The sequence below is a fragment of the Oncorhynchus gorbuscha genome, linkage group LG15 (genome assembly GCF_021184085.1).
Source record: "Oncorhynchus gorbuscha isolate QuinsamMale2020 ecotype Even-year linkage group LG15, OgorEven_v1.0, whole genome shotgun sequence".
NCBI lineage: Eukaryota > Metazoa > Chordata > Actinopteri > Salmoniformes > Salmonidae > Oncorhynchus > Oncorhynchus gorbuscha.
Genome location: NC_060187.1, coordinates 16,789,303 through 16,808,691, shown reverse-complemented (window position 1 = coordinate 16,808,691; position 19,389 = coordinate 16,789,303). Strand labels below are relative to the sequence as shown.

General features: G+C 46.9%; 1 protein-coding gene across 1 annotated transcript in view; it reads right to left on the bottom strand.

The window, feature by feature from the left end:
• Window positions 1-1,770: 1,770 nt before the first annotated feature.
• lurap1 (leucine rich adaptor protein 1) overlaps window positions 1,771-19,389 on the bottom strand; it is a 36,904-nt gene continuing 19,285 nt past the window's right edge. Inside the window, exon 2 of the mRNA XM_046300688.1 lies at window positions 1,771-4,353. Within this exon, the coding sequence (XP_046156644.1) occupies window positions 3,508-4,353 (846 nt within the window). The 3' untranslated portion in view covers window positions 1,771-3,507. The remainder of the gene's footprint in view (window positions 4,354-19,389) is intronic.

The following is a 19,389-nucleotide window of genomic DNA, read 5'->3' as shown; positions in this document are numbered from 1 at the left end:
CCTGCCGACCAAACCCTCCCCTAACCCGGACGACGCTAGGCCAATTGTGAGCAACCCCATGGGCCTCCAAGTCGTGGCCGGCTGAGACAGAGTCTGGACTCAAACCAGGATCTCTAGTGTCACAGCTAGCAACTGTGGTGCAGTGTGTTAGACCACTGCACTACTCGGGAGGCCATGTATTTATTATTTTGAAACTTTTGTGAGTGTAATGTTTACTGTACATGTTTATTGTTTATTTAAATTTAGTTGATTATCTACTTCACTTGCTTTGGCAATGTTAACATATGTTTCCCTTGCCAATAAATCCCTTAAATTGAAATGAGAGAGTGAGAGTGAAAGAGAGAGAGAAAGAGAGACAAAAGGGGATAGGGACATATTTAAGTGATGCAGTGTGGATGGGACTGTAAATGGGCAAGCATACAGCTGGACACCAGTTCTGGCACAGATCCCCCTCTCCATCCCCAGGAACTGGGTTACGGTCATTGTTTCCCCATTGCCATCCTTATTTTTTTATATTTTATTTATTTATTTTTTAACCTTTTTTTAACCAGGCAAGTCAGTTAAGAACATATTCTTATTTTCAATGACGGCCTGGGAACAGTGGGTTAACTGCCTGTTCAGGGGCAGAACGACAGATTTGTACCTTGTCAGCTCGGGGGTTTGAACTCACAACCTTCCGGTTTTGTAACCACCTTGTCGTGAGTAGACGTGCTCACGTTGGGAATGTATGTTTCCAGCAAGTCATTGTGCTGGTGGAAAACAGGATGACAAATGGAGGTGGAGAAGAAAGAGAAAAAGCCACAGTGCAGTTTGAAAGGGGAGGAGGAGAGGGTGTGAGGAGACAGGGAGGGCTGGGTGGAGGGTTGTAATGTAGCTTAGGTCTGGAAGTGAGAACTCATCTGAAACAGATTAAAAATGCTGCTCTGATAGGAGTGCTGAGTGGTACAGAACTGAAGACACGCAGGCAAAGACATCACACAGAGACAGACACCCTAAAACAACAGAACTAAGACAGTCAGCTTGTAACAAGGTCGTAAGGCGTGAGTATACATAATCCAAAACATCACTAAGGGAAATCCTAACGTAATTCAACTGAAAACAGTCCATCATCATCTGATGTGTTACACTAACGTGGTTGAATGTGGCGGCAGGTATCCCAGTGGTTAAGGGCCAACTAGGTGAAAATTCTGTTGATGTGCCCTTAAGCAAGGCACTCAACCCTAATTGCTCCTGTAAATTGCTCTGGGTAATGTAATGAACGCTATGCATATCACATCTGATAACATTCGCAATACATATGCCTTATATAATGGCATGCAGTGCATTGTTCTCCCAGAGTTAATATGACAAATGGTGGAGGTTATAGTGAAGAATAGCCCCTTGGGACTTAGTATCTGACAAAGTACCTGTGCACAGCAGGCCACTCACATGTACTTACACACGTGCTCTCTCTCCCTCTCTCTCACCCTCTCTGTCATCCTGGCAACCCCTGCCTTGGAATGTCCAGGCATTATTAGTTTTCAGTGTTGACAATTCTGTGTGAGAGTGGGTTGTTTATAACTGAATACAAAGGCTCAGAGGGAATATTGCTTTTCTTCTCCCATGATTGTATCAAGTTTTTCACACATTTTTCATGATCATTTTCACCAATAAAGCATTCAGCACATGACGTGCAATTTTCACCCACCCATATAACTAACAAGTTCACACCACTCAACACTGAGTGAAAGATCAGAGATGGTTGGACTCATTAAGACACGGACAGCAGAGGACAGAATCAGTCATTTAAACGATCAGGATTATCAGAACAACAGTGCAGTCATCTTGGGACTGGAGGTACAGGCATAATAGTTTAGGATGACACCAATCACATCAACTGCTGTCCAAATGAAACAAAAATAGTGTACAGTTAAAAAAGAGACAATAATAACACTTAGCCATAGAGACATTTTTCTACGACAACCACCCACAGAAGTACCCGATGCACAGATTAATTGTATTGCGATTCACTGATTATACAAATTGCATTGACTGGTTAAGTACTGTAGGTAGTAGGACATCGACAATAGCACACGTGTGCAAACAGTAGGAACATTCTATATGCTCTTAGCATACTATGATGGTACACAAACCTACAGTATGTATGAGAACGGTTCCGCTATCTATAGTGTGTTACAATCATTTTGACATGGGGTTGTGAGGGCAAACTAAGTTCTATAGATGCGAGTGATTGTAACAAATATATTTTTTTCTGTTGGAAAATGGTTAATTTTCTCTGGTACTGTATGTTACAATGCATAGAGAGAGGAAAGGAAGAAACATGTCAAAAACAAACTTGATCCAGAAAAATATCAACACTGTGCTTCATCCCCAATATAATACTGGCATCAATGTTTTAGAAAGTTAGTGCAGCCACATTTAGAGTGAATAGAACATAAAGTAATGATGCTGTGTTCTCCTTCACACCTGATATCTTATACCATGAAAATGGTAGACGTTTGTATAATATGTGCAATCAACCTCTCTCTTAATATTTGACCAGTAGGGTCGTTACATGGGAGGGGGAAAAGTGTCTTTACAAAAGAAATGCTGGGTTGTTTAGATGACCCAACTGCTAGGTTGCAGGCATTGGTTCACTTAGTTGGGTTGTTTTCTTTAAAAAGAGCAAGGTTGAGTTGTTGTTGTTGCTGGGTTATTGATGCTGGGTTATTGAGACCCAGCGGTCAGGTTAGAAGACTGGAAGAGCGACTACAGTAGGTAGGGCCGTGGTTTCATATAGTTCTTTTTGGCCACCCGTGAGAGTAAACATGATTCTGGTTTATCTGTTCTGATATCAGAAGGTTAAGGTTGTACACTGACACTTTAGTAGATTTAATGAAGCTTACAAAAGTGTAAGAGTTCCTTAAAAGCTTATGCAAAACCCAATGTTGGTATACTTACCACTATGTAACAATACGTACAAAATTGTTATTAATAATACATTAGAATATGAAATGTGTATTTTCTTTAATGAAAATTGAAATTAGCTCTGTATTTAAGATTATGAACAATAATTACATTTATTTTCACTGGTGGCGAAAAATAACTATATGAAACCACGGCCCTACCTACTGTAGTCGCTCTTCCAGTCTTCTGACCTGACCACTGGGTCTCAATAACCCAGCATCAATAACCCAGCAACAACAACAACTCAACCTTGCTCTTCTTATCTGAAACCCACACACCTAATAAGTCACACCTCCTGAAAATAACCTATGGATTACATATTAAAAGAGCTGTTCAACCCAGCATGAAAATGAATATAACCTAATTGATGGTTAAATGAACCCATGTTTAGGTAATCACAACCCAACATGCTAGGTTATTCACACAACCTAACTGGCTGGGTCAAAATAACCCAGAGTGTGTCCTGTCCAACATTTACCATGCACTTCGTAACCAAATAACCCAAATTGGGTTGATTTTAACCCAGCATTTTTTAGAGGGAAGTGGTGTAATATATCCACCTCATAGAAATGTCACATCGTCCTGCGACTGCACCCATCGCCAGTGGGCATCATACCCCAGGTGCATCTTGCCGTTCATCTTGTAGGCATCTACATCTATCTTGCCATTCTTATAGGGTTTGAGTTTGGGGCTCTGGCTTTTCCCCAGCTTTTCAGCCAGGCAGACCCGGGCTGAATCAGTAGGTCCTCGTGCTTGCCTGACTGCTTTATCCAGGGCACCGTTGCTCTTACTGGGCTGCTGGGTTTGGCCGGGGTCCTTGGTATCCTTGGTGATGGTGGTTCCTTTCACTGCCTCTGTGGCCTTAATCCAAATGGAAGACTCCTTATTTGGGATGTCTGGCTTGACTTGGGGAGAGCCAGGATCAACAACTACCTTGCCCCCTGTGCCTTGTCGAACCCCAGCTCCAGCCCCAACCCCTGCCATAGCCACTGACCCTTCTCCAGCAACTCTCCCAGCCCCTCTCCCAGCCCCTGCCCCAGGCACTGCCCCAGCCCCTGTCCCTGCCCTGGTCCGAGTGGGCGTCACAGTCCCCAGTGGAGTAGAACACAGCACAGACTCAGAACTAGAAGGGCCGTACTCGTCCATGTCATCAGCAAGGGTGTCCAGATAACTGCCTATAGAGATGTTATCCAGCTTGTCATTGAGGGGGTCCTGCAGGCTGCTCCAGCTGCCCCTCCAGGTGTCTCCTCCAGGGCCCTCTCCCAGGCTGTACTGGCTGCTGGTCAGACTGCTGCAGCGGCTGGTCAGGGTGCCGCGCTCCTCCAGGAGCCACTTACATGCCTCGATCCCCTCGTGCACCGCCACCAGCTGCTGCAGGATCTTCACATCCATCGAGCGCAGGTGGGCCTATGGAAAAGAATAATACTTTATTGATACAGGAGAGGGGAGAGAAGAGATGGTGGGAGGAAAGCATCTGAGTCAGGAGAGAAGAGATGGTGGGAGGAAAGCAATGGACTCAGGAGAGAGGAGATGGTGGAAGGAAAGCAACGGACTCAGGAGAGAGGAGATGGGGGAGGAAAGCAACGGACTCAGGAGAGAGGAGATGGGGGAGGAAAGCAACGGACTCAGGAGAGAGGAGATGGGGGAGGAAAGCAATGGATTTGGGAGAGTAGAGATGGTAGGAGGAAAGCAACAGACTCAGGAGAGAGGAGATGGGGGAGGAAAGCAATGGATTTGGGAGAGTAGAGATGGTAGGAGGAAAGCAACAGACTCAGGAGAGAGGAGATGGTGGGAGGAAAGCAACTGACTCAGGAGAGAGGAGATGGTGGGAGGAAAGCAACTGACTCAGAAGAGAGGAGATGGGGGAGGAAAGCAACGGACTCAGGAGAGAGGAGATGGGGGGAGGAAAGCAACGGACTCAGGAGAGATGGGGGGGAGATGGGGGAGGAAAGCAACGGACTCAGGAGAGAGGAGATGGGGAAGGAAAGCAACGGACTCAGGAGAGAGGAGATGGGGGGAGGAAAGCAACGGACTCAGGAGAGAGGAGATGGGGGGAGGAAAGCAACGGACTCAGGAGAGAGGAGATGGGGGAGGAATGAAACTGACTCAGGAGAGAAGAGATGGTAGGAGGAAAGAAACTGACTCAGGAGAGAAGAGGGAGCTGTGAGAGCGGTGGGAAAGAGAAAAAAGATAGGGAGATGGAGCATGGAGGGTGGAGGGGTAAGAGGAAGATAGGAGAAGATAGGAGAGGAGCAAGGTGAGAGAAGGAGGTGAGAGAATAGAGGAGGAATAAGAGGAAGGAGAAGTAAGGTAATGGTAAGGGAAGATATGTGGGTGAGAGAAGATGGGAGGTGGAACAGATGAAGCCGGGAGAGTAGATATACGTTTTAAAATAATAATGAATGTGCAACACAATACGTGGGAAAAAATAAGAAAATATAGTAGCAGGGTAGTGGTAGATGAATGTAGTAGCAGGGTGGTGGGAGATGAATGTAGTAGCAGGGTGGTGGGAGATGAATGTTGTAGCAGGGTGGAGGGAGATTAATGTTGTAGCAGGGTGGCGGGAGATGAATGTTGTAGCAGGGTGGCGGGAGATGAATGTTGTAGCAGGGTGGCGGGAGATGAATGTTGTAGCAGGGTGGTGTGAGATGAATGTTGTAGCAGGGTGGCGTGAGATGAATGTTATAGCAGGGTGGCGGGAGATGAATGTTGTAGCAGGGTGGTGTGAGATGAATGTTGTAGCAGGGTGGCGGGAGATGAATGTTGTAGCAGGGTGGCGGGAGATGAATGTTGTAGCAGGGTGGTGTGAGATGAATGTTGTAGCAGGGTGGTGTGAGATGAATGTTGTAGCAGGATGGTGTGAGATGAATGTTGTAGCAGGGTGGTGGGAGATGAATGTTGTAGCAGGGTGGTGGGAGATGAATGTTATAGCAGGGTGGTGTGAGATGAATGTTATAGCAGGGTGGCGGGAGATGAATGTTGTAGCAGGGTGGTGTGAGATTAATGTTATAGCAGGATGGCGGGAGATGAATGTTGTAGCAGGGTGGCGGGAGATGAATGTTGTAGCAGGGTGGTGGGAGATGAATGTTGTAGCAGGGTGGTGTGAGATTAATGTTATAGCAGGATGGCGGGAGATAAATGTTGTAGCAGGGTGGCGGGAGATGAATGTTGTAGCAGGGTGGTGTGAGATGAATGTTATAGCAGGGTGGCGGGAGATGAATGTTGTAGCAGGGTGGCGGTATATGTATGTAGTAGCAGGGTGGTGTGAGATGAATGTTGTAGCAGGGTGGTGGGAGATGAATGTTGTAACAGGGTGGTGGGAGATGAATGTAGTAGCAGGGTGGTGGGAGATGAATGTTGTAGCAGGGTGGTGGGAGATGAATGTTGTAGCAGTGTGGAGGGAGATGAATGTTGTAGCAGGGTGGCGGGAGATGAATGTTACAGCAGGGTGGAGGGAGATGAATGTTGTAGCAGGGTGGCGGTATATGTATGTAGTAGCAGGGTGGCAGGGTGGTGAGATGAATGTTGTAGCAGGGTGGTGTGAGATGAATGTTGTAGCAGGGTGGTGGGAGATTAATGTTGTAGCAGGGTGGCGGGAGATGAATGTTGTAGCAGGGTGGCGGGAGATGAATGTTGTAGCAGGGTGGCGGGAGATGAATGTTGTAGCAGGGTGGCGGGAGATGAATGTTGTAGCAGGGTGGTGTGAGATGAATGTTATAGCAGGATGGCAGGAGATGAATGTTGTAGCAGGGTGGCGGGAGATGAATGTTGTAGCAGGGTGGTGTGAGATGAATGTTGTAGCAGGGTGGTGTGAGATGAATGTTGTAGCAGGATGGTGTGAGATGAATGTTGTAGCAGGGTGGTGGGAGATGAATGTTGTAGCAGGGTGGTGGGAGATGAATGTTATAGCAGGGTGGTGTGAGATGAATGTTATAGCAGGGTGGCGGGAGATGAATGTTGTAGCAGGGTGGTGTGAGATTAATGTTATAGCAGGATGGCGGGAGATGAATGTTGTAGCAGGGTGGCGGGAGATGAATGTTGTAGCAGGGTGGTGGGAGATGAATGTTGTAGCAGGGTGGTGTGAGATTAATGTTATAGCAGGATGGCGGGAGATAAATGTTGTAGCAGGGTGGCGGGAGATGAATGTAGTAGCAGGGTGGTGGGAGATGAATGTTGTAGCAGGGTGGTGTGAGATGAATGTTATAGCAGGGTGGCGGGAGATGAATGTTGTAGCAGGGTGGCGGTATATGTATGTAGTAGCAGGGTGGTGTGAGATGAATGTTGTAGCAGGGTGGTGGGAGATGAATGTTGTAACAGGGTGGTGGGAGATGAATGTAGTAGCAGGGTGGTGGGAGATGAATGTTGTAGCAGGGTGGTGGGAGATGAATGTTGTAGCAGTGTGGAGGGAGATGAATGTTGTAGCAGGGTGGCGGGAGATGAATGTTACAGCAGGGTGGAGGGAGATGAATGTTGTAGCAGGGTGGCGGTATATGTATGTAGTAGCAGGGTGGTGTGAGATGAATGTTGTAGCAGGGTGGTGGGAGATGAATGTTGTAACAGGGTGGTGGGAGATGAATGTTGTAGCAGGGTGGTGGGAGATGAATGTTGTAGCAGTGTGGAGGGAGATGAATGTTGTAGCAGGGTGGCGGGAGATGAATGTTACAGCAGGGTGGAGGGAGATGAATGTTGTAGCAGGGTGGCGGGAGATAAATGTTTTGGCAGGGTGGCGGGAGATGAATGTTGTAGCAGGGTGGTGGGAGATGAATGTTGTAGCAGGGTGGTGGGAGATGAATGTTGTAGCAGGGTGGTGGGAGATGAATGTTGTAGTAGGGTGGTGGGAGATGAATGTTGTAGCAGGGTGGTGGGAGATGAATGTTGCAGCAGGGTGGTGGGAGATGAATGTTGTAGCAGGGTGGTGGGAGATGAATGTTGTAGCAGGGTGGTGGGAGATGAATGTTGTAGCAGGGTGGTGGGAGATGAATGTTGTAGCAGGGTGGTGGGAGATGAATGTAGTAGCAGGGTGGTGGGAGATGAATGTTGTAGCAGGGTGATGGGAGATGAATGTTGCAGCAGGGTGGTGGGAGATGAATGTTGTAGCAGGGTGGAGGGAGGTGAAAGTTGTAATTAATCAAAAATAATTTGGCACCACTGCTTTTAATGCGTGTAGGAGGGATGTTGAATAAGCCAGGGATAAATAAGAGAAAAAAACGGTGCTGCGGTGATGGAAAATACAACAGAATACATTAGCAGAGATGTGCTCCAGTCCAGTCAGGAACTAGGGCCAAGAGGTAATATATGGTCATGATGGCTTTATGGCTTGGCCCAATTGACTGACTGACTCACTCACTCTCTCTCGCTCTCAGGCCCAGGGTTAGCAGAGATAACTGCCAACTGGATACACCACAATCCTAGAATGCAACTCAGTCACTGTGATATGCCTATCGCACTTCCAATTGCCTAGAGTTCCAGGACAGTGGATAAAGCAGAGACACCTAAATCTTACAGATCTTTGACCTCTGACCTTTTTCAGTCTTTGTGTACCTCTCGTTGCCCCCACTGCACCACCCCTCATGACCCTGCAGGTCAAGTCATTAAAAAAGCATCCAAGTGGAACCTTTTGATTGATTTCTCTGGCCTACAACCACTTTTCTTTAAAATGTGGTTACTGCACAATGTACATGCCTGGACCTTTCTGGCTCTGTATCTCCCAGCTGGAGCAATACATAAATCATATGTATATAGATTAGGCATATATCTCTGTCAGGCTGCATCATTATAGCTCATAACTATAATCACAAAACGCTCATTTGGTAATAAACTGCAGAAGGAGCCAACATGATACATGTAATGGATAGGTATAATATAGGAAACATAGACATACTAGAGATGATCTTCCAATAATACAAATCACACTGGATATTGTTTCATCAATCTGAATGCCCTTTCAGTGAACTACTGTCAATCCAGAGAAACAAAGGAAATGGTGATGGGATAACACTGCGTTAGAGTACCCTTCTTTGGCCCTATACTATCCAATCCAAAGTGTTTGTGTCCTTGCCAACTCAGCTCCACTCCTCCCAGCCTGGGGCAGAGACCAGGAGACACAGGCCATCCGGAACAGAACAAGAGATGAGGCAGAAAGTAACAGCTTTCTCAGTCAGCAGAGCTTGTGTATAGGAGGGGGAGGAGGAAAAAGAGAAAGCGGAGGAGGAGGGAGACGGCACCCATCTCTCTCGTTCTTCCTATCTCTCCCTCTCTCAGTAAATGAGCGGAATGAGCTATAGTTGTTCTGCTGATGCCAAAACCACGCTGACTGACTGGCTGTATGCTCTGCTGTAGTAATGAGTTAGTCTGGCGCTGTGAGCACAAATCACCAGACAAAAGACCAAAAAACAGGAAGCGAGAGAGGGAATGCAAAGCTAAAGCCAGCTGCAAGGTGGGAAATACCAACATATACTACATGCCTCTCTCTCTTTTAAGATCTGAATCTATGAATGTATACGATTAATTATATTGCACACACCAAAATAACAAAGGGGAGAGGGATAGACAGCAACAGAGATTGGGAAGAGGCAGAAAAATCAATGAGAAAGATCTACAATATAACCACTGTTTGCATGTATTATGCTGTGGTAAAGTAAATGTCTAGCATCCTGGGAATTAGACATGAGGGCTGGGGTTTGGGCAGGGTTGGAGTTGTTGAGATTAGGGGGTATAGCTGGCAGAGTCTGAGTGAGAGACTAATGAGCATAGCTGTAAATATTATTCCAATAGGTCACCACCCTGCTGATGAGGTTCAGGGCTGGCTGTGTACTAAACCTACCAGGCTGTCTGTGTACTGCTCTGCATACTGCATGCCTCTGTACAGTATGTATGTACATGCCTATTGGTGTCATCTCATAAAATGCCATGTCTACAGGTATGTGTAACAAATGGTGTATTTATAGTATGCATTGGTTGAAGCTCAATGTTAAATCAAATATTGATGAAAATGCATAAACTTGACTGGAGGCACACAACACACTCCCTGCCTCTTATCATGAGCCGTCCGACCGTTACCAAGAACCGCATACTGGATTTTTCAACAAGGTCTTCAGCCATTGAGTTTTTAGAGTATTTTCTATGTCTACCTAGCTCAAATTCCAGACATCACATTAAAAGGAGACTATAGCGTCCATAAAGTGAGTGAGTAAGAGAAATGGTTGCAAATACCAGAGCCCATGTGTGTCTGCGAGCAGGAGTGACATAGCGATAGTCTTTAATTTTGCGCAGTTGTAGGATATACACTTAAAATGAAAATATCTAGGTATTTTTTCCTAGATGATGGAATGATGGAACGGTGCTAACCCAATATCCAACACAACGATCTGAGATCGATCTATGTGTGGAAGGGTAGAGAGGGGCAGAGGTGTTTGTTTGGGAGGGGTAGGGTGAGTGAGTGTACGCATCTGTTGACAAAAATGTAGAATTCCTACTACCGCCCGTTGTTGTGGGTCACAATCCTTCGTAGAAGTCTTTATATTATTCTGCGTATTAATAGTCAATTGTGTTAACACCCACACACCAAACCTTTGATAGGTACTATTTTTTACATTGTAGAATAATAGTGAAGACATCAAAACTATGAAATAACACATTAGAATCATGTAGTGACTAAAAATGAGGGAAGAGGGAAAAAAAGAATAACAAATAAATTGTTGGTTACATTACTATATGTAAGAAGAGCCTAACTGTGGAATGTGTGATAAACAAATCAAAAAATATTTTACATTTTGAGATTCTATAAATTAGCCACCCTTTGCCTTGATGACATCTTTGCGCACTTTTGGCATTCTATCAACCAGCTTCATGAGTTATGGAATGCATTTCATTTAACAGGTTAGCCTTGTTAAAAGTACATTTGAAGAATTTCTTTCCTTCATAATGTATTTGAGCCAATCAATTGTGATGCGTAGCAGTCAGACATCTTTGTCCTTCATCTTGTCGTGTCCCATGTATATATATTTTTATATATTTTTCTTTGCATATCTTATTTTATATTTTTCTAAACCTCAACTTCAAAATACTCTCCTGCAACCCACCTCATCCAATGTGGTGTGGATCTGTTTTTTCTAAAGTATTTTTATTTAACCTCGGAACCGGAATCCCCCAACAGAAGCTAGCCAGCTCACTAGCTAGTAGTCAGCTAACCACTGCTAGCGGTCATCAGCTAACCTTTAGCTCGGGAAGCTCTCGCGAATCAAACCAGAGCATACCGGACCTATTTTCTCTACATATCCCCGGATTTCTACCGCAAGCTCTGGACCTTTTCACCTAGATCACCGCAGCTAGCTAGCTGCTATCCGAGTGACTACTCCTGGCTAACGTCTGTCCCGAAGCAAGCACCAAAATGCCTGGAGCTAGCCAATGCTAGGCCCACTCTCCCGGCTAGCTGAAGAGGCCCATCAGCCACTCCTGGGCTACAATACCCGGACCCCTTCTACTGCCGGTACGGGGCACAGAACCCCGCCGATCCTTCACGACTGGACTACAACGTAATCTGCTCGAGGGGAGACTCAATTGGCCCCTACATCGCGACGTCCCCTGAATGCCCTGATGCTAGCCTCGGCCCGCTAGGTGCTATCCGCGACCCGCTGGCTGTCTAGAGCATATTGGCCTGTTAGCTGAATAGATCCATCGGCCAATTTCTTGGGCCACTATACCTATTTTGCCAATTGGACTTGGACCCGTCTGCTACTCGGAACCCCACTAATCCATCACAACTGGTCTGTCAACGTCACCCCACGCGGAGGCTAAAATAGACTTTCCTCCATCGAGACGTCCTTCTAAGGCCCTTCTGCTAGCCCCGGCCTATGAAGGCCACCAAAAACCCTGAAATTTCCATCCCTAACTATAACATTTTCCGATAAGATAGAACTGCCAAAGGGGGCGGTGTTGCAATCTACTGCAGAGATAGCCTGCAAAGTTCTATCTTACTATCCAGGTCTGTACCCAAACAATTCAAGCTTCTTCTTTTAAAAATCCACCTTTTCTCAGAAACAAGTCTCTCACCGTTGCCACGTGCTATAGACCACCCTCTGCCCGCAGCTGTGACCAGGACACCATATGAGAATTGATTGCCCTCCATCTATCTTCAGAGCTCGTGCTGCTAGGTGACCTAAACTGGGAAATGCTTAACACCCCGGCCATCCTACAATCTAAGCTTGATGCCCTCAATCTCACTCAAATGATCAATGAACCCACCAGGTACAACCCCAAATCCGTAAACATGGGCACCCTCATAGATATCATCCTAACCAACTTGCCCTCCAAATACACCTCTGCTGTTTTCAACCAAGATCTCAGCGATCACTGCCTCATTGCCTGGATCCGTAATGGGTCTGCGGTCAAATGACCAGCCCTCATCACTGTCAAACACTCCCTAAAACACTTCAGCGAGCAGGCCTTTCTAATCGACCTGGCCCGGGTATCCTGGAAGGATATTGACCTCATCCAGTAAGTAGAGGATGCCTGGTTATTCTTCAAAAGTAATTTCCTCACCATCTTCAATGAGCATACCCCATTCAAAAAATGTAGAACCAGGAACAGATATAGCCCTTGATTCTCTCCAGACCTGATTGCCCTTGACCAGAACAAAAACATCCTGTGGCGTTCTGCATTAGCATCAAATAGCCCCCATGATATGCAACTTTTCAGGGAAGTCAGGAACCAATGTACATAGGCAATTAGCTTTCCTAAGGCAAACTTTTTCAAGCAGAAATTTCCATCCTGTAGCTCACAAATTCAAAAACGTTCTGGGACACTGTAAAGTCCATGGAGAATAAGAATACCTCCACCCAGGTGCCCACTGCATTGAGGCTAGGAAACAATGTCACCACCGATAAATCCAATATAATTGAGAAATTCAATGAGTATTTTTCTATGGGTGGCCATGCTTTCCACCTGGCTACCCCGATCAACAAGCCTCCAACCCCCACAGCAACTTGCCCAAGCCTCCCAATTTCTCCTTCACCCAAATCCAGATAGCCGATGTTCTGAAAGTGTTGCAAAATCTGGACCCCTACTAATCAGCCGGGCTTTACAATCTGGACCCTCTCTTTCTAAAATTATCTGCCGAAATTGTTGCAACCCCTATTACTAGTCTGTTCAACCTCTCTTTTGTATCGTCTGAGATTCCCAAAGATTGGAAAGCTGCTGCGGTCATCCCCCTTTTCAAAGGGGGAGACACTCTAGACCCAAACTGCTACAGACCTACAGTGGGGCAAAAAAAGTAATTAGTAAGCCACCAATTGTGCAAGTTCTCCCACTTAAAAAGATGAGGCCTGTAATTTTCATCATAGGTACACTTCACCTATGACAGACAAAATGAAGGAAAAAAATCCAGAAAATTACATTGTAGGATTTTTAATGAATTTATTTGCAAATTGTGAGGGAAAATAAGTATGGTGGAAAATAAGTATGCTTGTTTTTCTTGGCCCATGCTTTGCTGGTGACACTGTCTGTGATTTATTTAGAATTCAAGGCACACTTAATCAGCATGGCTACCACAGCATTCTGCAGCGATATGCCATCCCATCTGGTGTGCACTTAGTGGGACTATCATTTGTTTTCCAACAAGACAATGAACCAACACCTCCAGGCTGTGTAAGAGCTATTTGACCAAGAAGGAGAGTGATGGGATGAGTTGGACCGCAGAGTTAAGGAAAAGCAGCCAACAAGCCCTCAGCATATGTGGGAACTCCTTCAAGACTGTTGGAATGTTATGCAGGTGAATGAGGACCCAAAAGCGACTTGGCAAAAACAGAGTCTTTAATCCAGTTTAAGGAAATAGCAATACTCCTAGACAAATCGGAGCAGTAAATAAAGCATAAAAACAATTTCACTCGTAATCACGAGAACTGACTGGAGACTCGATAATAAACTGCAGGTTGCCTCGGGAAGGCACTTGACCGTAGCAGACTCAGACACCTGCTCACCACGCAGCATCTGAGGGAAACACGACACGACAGGGCGATACAAAGACACAGCACGGTGAACAAAAGACAAGGATCCGACAGGACAGAAACGGAAAACAAGGGGAGAAATAGGGACTCTAATCAGGGGAAAAGATAGGGAACAGGTGTGGGAAGACTAAATGATTGATTAGGGGAATAGGAACAGCTGGGAGCAGGAACGGAACGATAGAGAGAAGAGAGAGAGAGAGGGAGAGAGAAAAAGGGGAACGAACCTAAAAAAGACCAGCAGGGGGAAAACGAACAGAAGGAAAAGCAAAATGACAAGACAATATAAGACAAAACATGACAGTACCCCCCCACTCACCGAGCGCCTCCTGGCGCACTCGAGGAGGAATCCTGGCGGCAACGGAGGAAATCATCAATCAGTGAACGGTCCAGCACGTCCCGAGACGGAACCCAACTCCTCTCCTCAGGACCGTAACCCTCCCAATCCACTAAGTATTGGTGACCCCGTCCCCGAGAACGCATGTCCATGATCCTACGCACCTTGTAAATAGGTGCGCTCTCGACAAGGACGGGAGGGGGAGGGAAGACGAACGGGGTGCGAAGAAAGGGCTTGACACAGGAGACATGGAAGACAGGATGGACGCGATGAAGATGTCGCGGAAGAAGCAGTCGCACAGCGACAGGATTGACGACCTGGGAGACACGGAACGGACCAATGAACCGCGGAGTCAACTTACGAGAGGCTGTCGTAAGAGGAAGGTTGCGAGTGGAAAGCCACACTCTCTGGCCGCAACAATACCTAGGACTCTTAATCCTACGTTTATTGGCGGCTCTCACAGTCTGTGCCCTGTAACGGCAAAGTGCAGACCTCACCCTCCTCCAGGTGCGCTCACAACGTTGGACAAACGCTTGAGCGGAGGGAACGCTGGACTCGGCAAGCTGGGATGAGAACAGAGGAGGCTGGTAACCCAGACTACTCTGAAACGGAGATAACCCGGTAGCAGACGAAGGAAGCGAGTTGTGAGCGTATTCTGCCCAGGGAGCTGTTCTGCCCAAGACGCAGGGTTTCTGAAAGAAAGGCTGCGTAGTATGCGACCAATCGTCTGATTGGCCCTCTCTGCTTGACCGTTAGACTGGGGATGAAACCCGGAAGAGAGACTGACGGACGCACCAATCAAACGACAGAACTCCCTCCAAAACTGTGACGTGAATTGCGGGCCTCTGTCTGAAACGGCGTCTAACGGGAGGCCATGAATTCTGAACACATTCTCGATAATGATTTGTGCCGTCTCCTTAGCGGAAGGAAGTTTAGCGAGGGGAATGAAATGTGCCGCCTTAGAGAACCTATCGACAACCGTAAGAATCACAGTCTTCCCCGCAGACAAAGGCAGACCGGTAATGAAGTCTAGGGCGATGTGAGACCATGGTCGAGAAGGAATGGGGAGCGGTCTGAGACGACCGGCAGGAGGAGAGTTACCTGACTTAGTCTGCGCGCAGTCCGAACAAGCAGCCACGAAACGGCGCGTGTCACGCTCCTGAGTCGGCCACCAAAAGTGCTGGCGAATAGACGCAAGAGTGCCTCGAACACCGGGATGACCAGCTAACTTGGCAGAGTGAGCCCACTGAAGAACAGCCAGACGAGTGGAAACAGGAACGAAAAGAAGGTTACTAGGACAAGCGTGCGGCGACGCAGTGTGCGTGAGTGCTTGCTTAACCTGTCTTTCAATTCCCCAGACTGTCAACCCGACAACACGCCCATAAGGAAGAATCGCCTCGGGATCAGTAGAAGCCACAGAAGAACTAAAAAGACGGGATAAGGCATCAGGCTTGGTGTTCTTGCTACCCGGACGGTAAGAAATCACAAACTCGAAACGAGCGAAAAACAACGCCCAACGAGCTTGACGAGCATTAAGTCGTTTGGCAGAACGGATGTACTCAAGGTTCTTATGGTCTGTCCAAACGACAAAAGGAACGGTCGCCCCCTCCAACCACTGTCGCCATTCGCCTAGGGCTAAGCGGATGGCGAGCAGTTCGCGGTTACCCACATCATAGTTGCGTTCAGATGGCGACAGGCGATGAGAAAAATAAGCGCAAGGATGAACCTTATCGTCAGACTGGAAGCGCTGGGATAGAATGGCTCCCACGCCTACCTCTGAAGCGTCAACCTCGACAATGAATTGTCTAGTGACGTCAGGAGTAACGAGGATAGGAGCGGACGTAAAACGTTCTTTTAGAAGGTCAAAAGCTCCCTGGGCGGAACCGGACCACTTAAAACACGTCTTGACAGAAGTAAGAGCTGTGAGAGGGGCAGCAACTTGACCGAAATTACGAATGAAACGCCGATAGAAATTAGCGAAACCTAGAAAGCGCTGCAACTCGACACGTGACCTTGGAACGGGCCAATCACTGACAGCTTGGACCTTAGCGGAATCCATCTGAATGCCTTCAGCGGAAATAACGGAACCGAGAAAAGTAACGGAGGAGACATGAAAAGAGCACTTCTCAGCCTTCACGTAGAGACAATTCTCTAAAAGGCGCTGTAGAACACGTCGAACGTGCTGAACATGAATCTCGAGTGACGGTGAAAAAATCAGGATATCGTCAAGATAGACAAAAACAAAGATGTTCAGCATGTCTCTCAGAACATCATTAACTAATGCCTGAAAAACAGCTGGCGCATTGGCGAGACCAAACGGCAGAACCCGGTACTCAAAATGCCCTAACGGAGTGTTAAACGCCGTTTTCCACTCGTCCCCCTCTCTGATGCGCACGAGATGGTAAGCGTTACGAAGGTCCAACTTAGTAAAGCACCTGGCTCCCTGCAGAATCTCGAAGGCTGATGACATAAGGGGAAGCGGATAACGATTCTTAACCGTTATGTCATTCAGCCCTCGATAATCCACGCAGGGGCGCAGAGTACCGTCCTTTTTCTTAACAAAAAAAACCCCCGCCCCGGCCGGAGAGGAAGAAGGCACTATGGTACCGGCGTCAAGAGACACAGACAAATAATCCTCGAGAGCCTTACGTTCGGGAGCCGACAGAGAGTATAGTCTACCCCGAGGAGGAGTGGTCCCCGGAAGGAGATCAATACTACAATCATACGACCGGTGAGGAGGAAGGGAGTTGGCTCGGGACCGACTGAAGACCGTGCGCAGATCATGATATTCCTCCGGCACTCCTGTCAAATCGCCAGGTTCCTCCTGAGAAGTGGGGACAGAAGAAACGGGAGGGATGGCAGACATTAAACACTTCACATGACAAGAAACGTTCCAGGATAGGATAGAATTACTAGACCAATTAATAGAAGGATTATGACATACTAGCCAGGGATGACCCAAAACAACAGGTGTAAAAGGTGAACGAAAAATCAAAAAAGAAATAGTCTCACTGTGGTTACCAGATACTGTGAGGGTTAAAGGTAGTGTCTCAAATCTGATACTGGGAAGATGACTACCATCTAAGGCGAACATGGGCGTAGGCTTGTCTAACTCTCTGAAAGGAATGTCATGTTTCCGAGCCCATGCTTCGTCCATGAAACAACCCTCAGCCCCAGAGTCTATCAAGGCACTGCATGTAGCACCCGAACCGGTCCAGCGTAGATGGACCGACAAAGTAGTACAGGATCTAGATGGAGAGACCTGAGTAGTAGCGCTCACCAGTAGCCCTCCGCTTACTGATGAGCTCTGGCTTTTACTGGACATGAATTAACAAAATGTCCAGCAAGTCCGCAATAGAGGCACAGGCGGTTGGTGATCCTCCGTTCCCTCTCCTTAGTCGAGATGCGAATACCTCCCAGCTGCATGGGCTCAGTCTCTGAGCCAGAGGAGGGAGATGGTTGTGATGCGGAGCAGGGAAACACCGTTGACGCGAGCTCTCTTCCACGAGCCTGGTGACGAAGATCTACCCGTCGTTCTATGCGGATGGCGAGAGCAATCAAAGAGTCCACACTTGAAGGAACCTCCCGGGAGAGAATCTCATCTTTAACCACTGCGTGGAGTCCCTCCAGAAAACGAGTGAGCAGCGCCGGCTCGTTCCAGTCACTAGAGGCAGCAAGAGTGCGAAACTCAATAGAGTAATCCGTTATGGATCGATCACCTTGGCATAGGGAAGCCAGGGCCCTAGAAGCCTCCCTACCAAAAACTGAACGGTCAAAAACCCGAATCATCTCCTCTTTAATGTTCTGGTAATTGTTAGAGCAATCAGCCCTTGCCTCCCAGATAGCTGTGCCCCACTCTCGAGCCCGGCCAGTAAGGAGTGAAATGACGTAAGCAACCCGAGCTCTCTCTCTAGAGTATGTGTTGGGTTGGAGAGAGAACACAATATCACACTGGGTGAGAAAGGAGCGGCACTCCGTGGGCTGCCCGGAGTAGCAAGGTGGGTTATTAACCCTAGGTTCCGGAGGCTCGGCAGGCCAGGAAGTAACAGGTGGCACGAGACGAAGACTCTGGAACTGTCCAGAGAGGTCGGAAACCTGAGCGGCCAGGTTCTCCACGGCATGGCGAGCAGCAGACAATTCCTGCTCATGTCTGCCGAGCATGGCTCCTTGGATCTCGACGGCAGTGTTACGAGCGTCTGTAGTCGCTGGGTCCATTCTTTGGTCGGATCCTTCTGTTATGCAGGTGAATGAGGACCCAAAAGCGACTTGGCGAAAACAGAGTCTTTAATCCAGTTTAAGGAAATAGCAATACTCCTAGACAAATCGGAGCGGTAAATAAAGCATAAAAACAATTTCACTCGTAATCACGAGAACTGACTGGAGACTCGATAATAAACTGCAGGTTGCCTCGGGAAGGCACTTGACCGTAGCAGACTCAGACACCTGCTCACCACGCAGCATCTGAGGGAAACACGACACGACAGGGCGATACAAAGACACAGCACGGTGAACAAAAGACAAGGATCCGACAGGACAGAAACGGAAAACAAGGGGAGAAATAGGGACTCTAATCAGGGGAAAAGATAGGGAACAGGTGTGGGAAGACTAAATGATTGATTAGGGGAATAGGAACAGCTGGGAGCAGGAACGGAACGATAGAGAGAAGAGAGAGAGAGAGGGAGAGAGAAAAAGGGGAACGAACCTAAAAAGACCAGCAGGGGGAAAACAAACAGAAGGAAAAGCAAAATGACAAGACAATATAAGACAAAACATGACATGGAAAAACATTACAGGTGAAGCTGATTGAGAGAATGCAAACCTGTCATCAAGGTGTCTACTTTGAAGAATCTAGAATATAAAATATAAACTTTATTGGTTACTACATGATTCCATATGTGTTATTTCATAGTTTTGATGTCTTCACTATTATTCTACAATGTAGAAAATCTAAAAAATTAAGAAAAACTCTTGAATGAGTAGGTGTGTCTAAACGTTTGACTGGTACTGTGTATATTTACAAATAATATATAAATGGGGGATTGGAAATGATGCAGACAATTGCATTGATACTAAAGCTGATCTAGTTTGTAGGTGCAACAGTTTCTA